This window comes from Pteropus vampyrus, unplaced genomic scaffold, assembly GCF_000151845.1.
Source record: "Pteropus vampyrus isolate Shadow unplaced genomic scaffold, Pvam_2.0 Scaffold36, whole genome shotgun sequence".
NCBI classification, from domain to species: domain Eukaryota; kingdom Metazoa; phylum Chordata; class Mammalia; order Chiroptera; family Pteropodidae; genus Pteropus; species Pteropus vampyrus.
Window position 1 is genome coordinate 10,039,410 of NW_011888817.1, and position 8,083 is coordinate 10,047,492.

The window sequence follows — 8,083 nt, forward strand, 5'->3', positions numbered from 1 at the left end:
AACTCAACTCAATTAAAAAATGGGCAAAAGACCTGAAAGACATTTTTTGAAAGACATACAAATGGCCAACAGATATCTACACGAAAAGGTTCTTGACATCACTCATCATTAGGGAAATGCAAACTTGTTAGGATCTCTATGACCAAAAGGCAAGAAATAACAAATGCCGTGCAAGGATGTGCAGAAAAGGGAAGCCTTGTACACTGTTCGTGGGAATGTAAGCTGGTACAGCCACAATGAAAAACAGTACGGAGGTTCCTAAAGAAATTAAAACTAGAACTCACACGTGATCAAGCAATCCCAGTTCTGGGTTTATATGTGAAGGAAACAAAATCTTCCAAAAGATATCTGCACTCCCATGCTCATTATAGCATTATTTACAGTAGCCAAGGTATGAAAATAACCGAAGTGTCTGTCAATGGATGAATGGATAAAAAAATGTGGAATATTATTCAGCTTAAAAAAAAAGGAAATCCTGACACTTTCAACAACATGGATGAACTTGGAGGACACTATGCTAAGTGAAATAAGTCAAACAGAGAAAGAAAAATACTATATGGTACCACTTATATGTGGAATCTAAAAAGAAAAAAGTCAAACTCATAGAACAGAGAGTAGAATGGTAGTATTCTGGGGCTAGTGGGAAGGTGCAATAGAGAGAGGTTAATAAAGGGTACAAACTTTCAATTATAAGATGAATAAGGTGGGAGGATCTAATGTATAACATGGTAACTATAGTAAATAATACTGCATAGTATAATTAAAATTTGCTAAAAGTATAGAACTTATGTGTTCTCATCAAAAAAATAAAAAGGTAAATATGTGAGGTGATGGATGTGTTACCTTGATGATGAGAATCCTTTCACAATATACACGTTTATCAAGTTATCATGTTGTAAACTTTAAATATAGTACAATTTTATTTGTCAATTACAATTTTTTATTTATCAATTAAAATTTTATTTTATTAATAAAGCTGGAAAAAGGAAGTCAAAAGGATTACAAAAAATTCTTACAACTCAATAATAAAAAGAGAAATAGTTCAATTAAAAAATGGACAAAAGATTTCAATAGACATTTCTCCAAAGATATACAAATGGCCAATAAACGCCTCATTATCCTTTCAGAAAGTGTAAATCAAAACCACAGTGAGATACTACTTTACACACACTTAGTGTGGCTATACTCAAAAAGCTGGACAGTAACAAGTGCTGGCAAGGATGTACAGAAATTGGAACCCTAGTGCATTGCTGGTGGGAATGTAAAATGGAACAGGCACTTTGCAAAACTGTTTGATAGCTTCTCAAAATGTTAAACGTAGAGTTGTCATTCTACCCCTAGATATATACCTCAGAGAATTAAATATCCATATGAAATATGCACATTTATGTTCCTAGCAGCATTATTCATAGTAGCCAAAAAGTGGAAACAACCCAAATGTCCATCAATAGATAAATGGATAAACAAAATGTAGTATATCCATCAATGGAATATTATTCAGGCCTAAAAGGAATGGCATTCTGACACATGGTATATCATGGATGGACCTTGAAAACACTATGCTAAGTGAAATAATCCAGACACAAAAGGACAAATATTATATGAATCCACTAACATGAGGTACCTAGAATAGGCAAATCATAGAGCTAGAAAGTATAATAGAGCTTATTAGGGGCTGGAGGGAAAGGAAAATGGGAAATTATTGTTTTATGGTTACAGAGTTTCTTCTGTTTGAGATGATGAAAAAATTCTGGAAATGGATAGTGGTGATGGTTGCACAACATTGTGAATGTACTTAATGTCATTGAATTGTATACTTAAAAATAGTTAAAATGGTAGATTTTATATTATGGATATTTTACCACAATAAAACTTACATAAATGTACTCTAAAACAAAACCTTATATCACTACCATATGTGGAAAACAAATATTAATTACCATAAATAAAAGAAATTTACAACAATTCATATGATGAAAATACTAGGCAGTTATTAAATCCTAGCTCTGCTGAAGTCTCTGAACTTGAAGCCTCCCCTCCCTGAGGGGCAGAACAGCAAGTACTTAAGAGCTTGGTTTCTGGAGTTAGACCTTCAGTGCTTGAACCTCAGCTCTTTCCCGTTCCCGGCTCGTAACCTCAGGTATGTTACTAAATCTCTATGTGCCTCAGTTTCTTCATATATTAAATGGGGATACGAATAGTACCTGCCTCATAATAGGATGAGGATTAAATGAGTGACTACACACAAAATACTTAGTTCAATGCCTGGCATATGTCGAGTTCATCACCTGTAAGAAAGAGTTTAATGCCATTCCAGCACCAAACTGATTCTTTTATGCTGGACTCCTCACTTAAGACTGGACTCAGACCACTTTCTCCAGGAAGCCTTCCCTGACTTCTCTACTTCTCTTAGGCTGAATTAGTGCCCTTTCACCTCATCTCCACTGCATTCAGCCCATTTCTATGTTCCTGAAGGTACTGTCATATCTGATAATGTGTCTGTGTTCTGTAGCTGGATGTGAGCTCCTCTAGGATAGAGATCGTGTCTTTTACCTCCTAATCCCGCATACCTACCACAGGTATGCAGAGTGATAATGCTCAATAAATAGAGAATGAATAAATTAAGAAGAGGAGGAGGGAGGTCTGAGACATCCTGGTAATCCCAAGGGATCTGTGTGTGTGGGTGTCATTTTATCAAGGTTAGAATATGCAAATGTGTTATTCCAGTTTGGTGAAATAAAAATATTTCCTCTGTCTGATGATTGAGCATAATACTGGGAGAGTGTTTAAGCTCAGGCAGAAGGTAGCAAAGTAAAACTTGGGATGGCTTCCCGGTGCGCCTCTTTAGATGGTTCTTGCTCTTATCTCCTAGACACTCACTACCCCAGAAAATCAGAAGCAGGATCCAGCTCTTGGAAATCCTATTTCTTCCTTCTCTCTTGCCCTTTCACTCAAGCTCAACTGTCACCTTTGGCCTCCCACCCTGGAGAGGTTCACCGAGTGGGTGCACTCACCCAGGCAGATGGGTGGTTTGCCTGTCCAGCTGCCATCTGCTTTGCAGGTGCGATGCTCGGAGCCACCCTTGAGGGAGAAGCCCTCCTGGCAGGAGTAGATAAGTGTGTAGCCCATGGAGGGCAAGTCCAGGGCCCCGATGTTGGCATGCGTTGGCGTCTCTGGCTGTTTGCAGTGGTGGGCTGGATAAGAGGAAAGACATTGTTGGATCTGAGGAGAGTAAGGTCTCCGGAAGGCCCTTCAATCATTCTCATTCCTAGATGAACCCCCCCTCCTCTTCCTCTCCCCTATGGGCCCCTCTCATGTCCAGCATCTCCTCCTCCCCTCCCCTCCCACACCCCAGCTTTGATGTCTCTAGGAATGGCCAAGATGGAGATCATGTGCATATTGGTTTATCAACCCTGGGGGAACCTAAACCTGCAGTACTTTTCCTGAGAGAAGAGGAATAATTATGGCAAAAAAGCTGAAATCTTCCATCTTGAGGGTTGGCTTTGGTAGTTGCTAGTTTTTGCTGCCACTGTAAAGTTCTTCCTTTTTTCTTTGTTAAGGCATAGGAATTTCCTTTAAACATCTGAAAGGCTTTTGTGCAGAAAATGTCTTCTGCGAGGCCCCAAGGAGTGAGGACAGCAAAGAGTCTAATATTGGTCCCAATGAGAAGTGTGAGTTCCCTGTCATTCAGCGCATTCAAGCATGTCCCAGATGCCCAGCTGCGGGGAGATAATGTGTTGTCAGGAGGAGTTGTGTTGAGATGCAGGTGAAGTCTACACTCACGGACACAGTCGGGTGGGGTTCCGCTCCAGGTCAGGTTGGGGAGGCAGGTCCTGGTGGTGGAGCCCTGAAGCAGGTAACCTTTTTGACAGCGGAAGAGCACTGTGCTTCCAACCTGTGGTGAGCACAGAAGGTCCCGTGACCACTTTCCATCCAGCAATGCTTCACACCTGTCACTTGACCACTCACTTTCCCATGACCCAACTCCTACCCTTGACATTGCCTCCACCCGCAACGTCCTTTTTTCACTTCTCTGCTTGGTAAAAATCTTATTTATCGTTTGAGGCAGCTTCCATTATGCCTCTCCCACATGGCCTCCCCTAATCCTCTGAGCCAGAGCAACACTCTTATTGGACATATCATACTCTGCTGTGATGGACGGAATGCCCGACTCAGAATCAAAAGACCTTCATCTCAGTTTTGGCTTCTGCATTTACTCACTGAATAACAGGCTGCATGAAACTCTACACCTTAGTCTTCCTATGCACAGAGTGGGGATGACCAGTCCTGCCACACCTGCACTGGAATGTTCTGACACTCGAATGCAGTGGAGGATTTGAAAGCATTTTATAGAATGTAAAGAACTGTGCAAAAATGGAATTACTACTTGTATATGTTTCTCTTTCTTCTATGAATCTGTAAATTCTTTTAGGTTGGAAGACTTCCTTATCCAGATGTGCCCTGGAGAGTCTGATACCGTGCTTTGTAAATCTCTGCTGGGCAGAAGGGCTGTTCCCCCTCCCCCTCTCCCTCTGCTCGGTTGTTTTCCCCATGCTCACCCTCCACTAGCTCCTCACTGTCCCAACTTGCCACCCCTGCAACCACCGGCTCCATCTCTTCCTCTCCAATCTACGCGGCACAATGCTACTGGGTCAGCACCTAAATCACAACTCGAATTACACGATTTCCCAGCTCAAAACACTCACGTGTCTCAATGACCTATAATAGCGAATTCAAACACAAAGTGCAACTCTTTTGGTTTCCACTTCCTTCTTCCACGCTCGACCTGTTTGTTCTTTGTAGTTCATCATCTCATTCAGCAAATGGTTCCTTTATCCACCCAGTTGTGCAAATCAAAAACCTCAAGTCATTCTCGATTCTTCTTCTCCTTCCACCTCTCAATCTAATCCATCAACATGTCCTCTTGGTTTTACCTACAAAATACATTCTTACCCCTTCACTTCTCCCTGCAGCCACAGTCACCCTCACCTAGTCCCATCCTCATCTTTCTCCTGAGCCACTGCAACAGTGTCCTACTTGTCTACGTGCCTCTGTTCTTAAGCCCCTGTTATTCATTCTCTCTTCAGCATCCTGAGTGAATGGTGGATCAAACTGAGTCACCATCAAATGCTGTCCCTTGGCATTTAGGATAAAATCCAAAATGCTTATCATGGCCTCAAGGTCCCACATGACTTGGCCCATGTTTTTCTCTCTTCAAAAATTATTATGTGATATTTGATGCATACAAAAGAATATATAGAACATATATAGACATGAATCATAATAAGCTGAGCCCACTACTCACCCTAAGGGCTAGAAGGAACTTCATTGACATGGTGTAGCTATCTGTGTGTTCCTTCCCTGCCCTGTTCCTCAGCTACCCCTCAGGGGTAACCACTATTTTGAATTTTGTGTTTTTAATTTCCTCATTTTGTTAAAAAATAATTCCATTACTTACCCGTACAAACACCTCTAAACAATATACATTTTTCTTGGTTTTAATCTTTATAGAAACTGTATCATACCACCTTCGTCATTTAATATTATGTTTCTAAGTTTTATCCATATTGGGTAGAGCTGTGGTTCATTCATTTTCACTGCAATATGACAAGCCATTGTGTGACTACATCATGATTTTTCTAATTTCTTGGTCACATGTGCAAGAGTTCTCTGGGGTTGGTTTCTAGGATGGAAACTTTTGGGTCTTAGAACATGTGAATATTTACCTTTACAAGAGACAGGGCCAAGTTGTTTTCAAACCTCGCCTAGCTCTTTGGCTTATCTCCATCTCCTCTCTCGCTGTGCACCTGACTCACTGGCTGGCTGGCTCTCTAGTCCTCCTACCTGCTCAGCACTGCCCGCTTCTGGGCGCCTTTGCATTGGCTGCTCCGTCTGCCAGGAATGCCCACCCTGCTCTGCACGGGGCTGGCCCTTCTTATCCTGGAGGCTCTCTCCTCACTACACTTCCTAAAATAGGAAACCTATCCTGTCACACCCCTGTATATTACATAGAATGCAGTGCTTATCGCTCTCCCAAGTGGTTTATGGTCACCAGCCAGGGAGCTCTCTTAGAGCAGGCACTTGGCCTGTCTTATTCCCCTAGATTCCAAACACCTAGAATAGTTCATGGTGGTAAATATGTGTTGAATGAATACAGACTGAGTGAATAAATCACATCCCTTGGCTAGACCTCAACTTGCCATTTCCAGGTTAGTCTCTGATATTCCCCTGGGCACATCTTGGGCTTCAGTTAATAGTCCTGCCTTGAACACATCCCGATGGGCAGGGCCTGCCTCCCATGTGGCTCCTGTTCACTACCTCCACCCTGTCTGTGCCCTTTTTGTGGGTAGAGTATGGGGTCTTGAGGACAGGAGGTCCATTTTTCTCACTCATTTCTGTATTTCCACAAATGTCCTGCCCTAACGACACGGGGCTGCTGGGAAGTATTTGTAGAGCTCCTTGTGGACCTGTTTTCCCACATCGGCTTCTCAGATTGGTGTCAACACCTTCCTGTTTCTGAAGGGTGCTCCCGTGCAGCACGGTTCAAAGAGGCAGAGTATTTCCTTTCTCCAGCTTCCAAGGTCTCGTCCCCCACGCAGTGCTGTCCTAAGGAAGGCCCTCCCAGGCTGACAGTGACAGGAAAGGAAGGGAGGCGGGAAGTCCCAATCCTGGCCGACCTCATTACCTGGTAGCCCTGGGAATTGTTCTGGATCCCGAACTGCGGCAGGCCGGGGTCTGCACACATGGTCAGCGTCGGGTCTGCATTGCAAAACAAAGAAACGGACCCCACGGTCACTGAAGCGTCACTGCCTCTGCTCACTCTGCGAAGCCGAGGTGAAAAGAAGACGGAGCCGCATCCTGACTTCCCCACCTATCGATATCGCCACCTGAGAGTTCCCTTGGCTGACTACGAGAGTTCCTGAAGCACACCCTCCGGCTATTTCTCATCCTGCTCTAGAAAGCTCAGTGGAGGACTCCGTTCCCTTTTGCAGAAGAGACCCCTGAGGACAGGGAAGGAAAGTTATTATCTTGGGTCCCAAAGAAAGAAGCTGGGACTCCTCCCTAGATCGCCTCTCACCTATGCAGCTGGGCTGGGTGCCACTCCACGTCCCATCTGACTGGCAGAACCGCCGTGGGGAGCCCACCAGCACCAGGGGGGGCTGGCAGGAGAAGGAGACAGATGACCTGTAGGAGAAGCCTCGGTCCTCTCTCTTCCCACGGGGCGGGACGCCAGGATCTCCGCAGAACACAGCTGGGAAAACGAGAAAGGCAGGTCCAAGTTGCTTCCCAGCACCCAGCCTGAGAGCCCATGGCCCCCAGCCCCACCCTAGCCTCTGTTCTTTTCACTGCTTTCCTCCCGGTCCTCCCGGTTCCACTTGAACTCTGGAAATGGGGGCAGCCCTGGGTAAATGATAACACTTGACTCAGCGCGGCTGCTGCCATGTCCTCTCCTTTTATATTCAAAATGCTTATTAATAATCATCCAAGTAATGGAGTAACATGATGGGAAGTTTAGAACATCAAGGAAAAACAGAGTCTCGTCTACTACCTCAGACTGTTCTTTTCCCCCTATTTTCACACTCATTCCTGTGTAGTCTTTGTTCAGTTGTATGTAAACCTGTGCATGGCTGTGGACGTAATGTCCGAACGCCGTTAACCTTGCTTTGTTAACTTAATTGTCTGTGAACATTTCCCAGGGTTATGAATCCTTATCGCTTACTGGCTACAAAATTTTACAGTGAGAGGTTGTATCATAATTACAGTTTACCATAACCTTTATATTAGGCATTTTCTATTATGGTAAAGTTACACACGGCCTTTATTTTCTTAGGGGAAATTCTCTAGGAGTGGATTTATCTTTAAAGGTTTGAATGAGTTCGCAGCTCTTGATACGTACTTGATATGTACTTTCCAAAGGGTGTGCTCTGGTGGGTAGTGTATGGAGTACGCCCACTTCATTCAGATCGTCAGAGTATCAATAAAGATTGACTACCAAAGGCAAAGTTCCTCAAGACATCACTTCAAGCATGAAGAGCATTCTTTATGCTATGGGGTGGACGTGTGTGTGTGTGTGTGTGTGTGT

The 8,083-nt window shown here is 43.7% G+C and overlaps 1 protein-coding gene across 1 annotated transcript in view; it reads right to left on the reverse strand.

Annotated features, from left to right (window-relative positions):
* The window catches only part of CSMD2 (CUB and Sushi multiple domains 2), a gene marked incomplete at its 5' end in the record, with an annotated part of 295,495 nt that overhangs the window by 13,795 nt on the left and 273,617 nt on the right, over positions 1-8,083 (reverse strand). The window contains 4 exons of the mRNA XM_023529432.1: positions 3,015-3,194; positions 3,784-3,895; positions 6,686-6,759; positions 7,079-7,252. Of these exons, the coding sequence (XP_023385200.1) occupies positions 3,015-3,194; positions 3,784-3,895; positions 6,686-6,759; positions 7,079-7,252 (540 nt within the window). The remainder of the gene's footprint in view (positions 1-3,014; positions 3,195-3,783; positions 3,896-6,685; positions 6,760-7,078; positions 7,253-8,083) is intronic.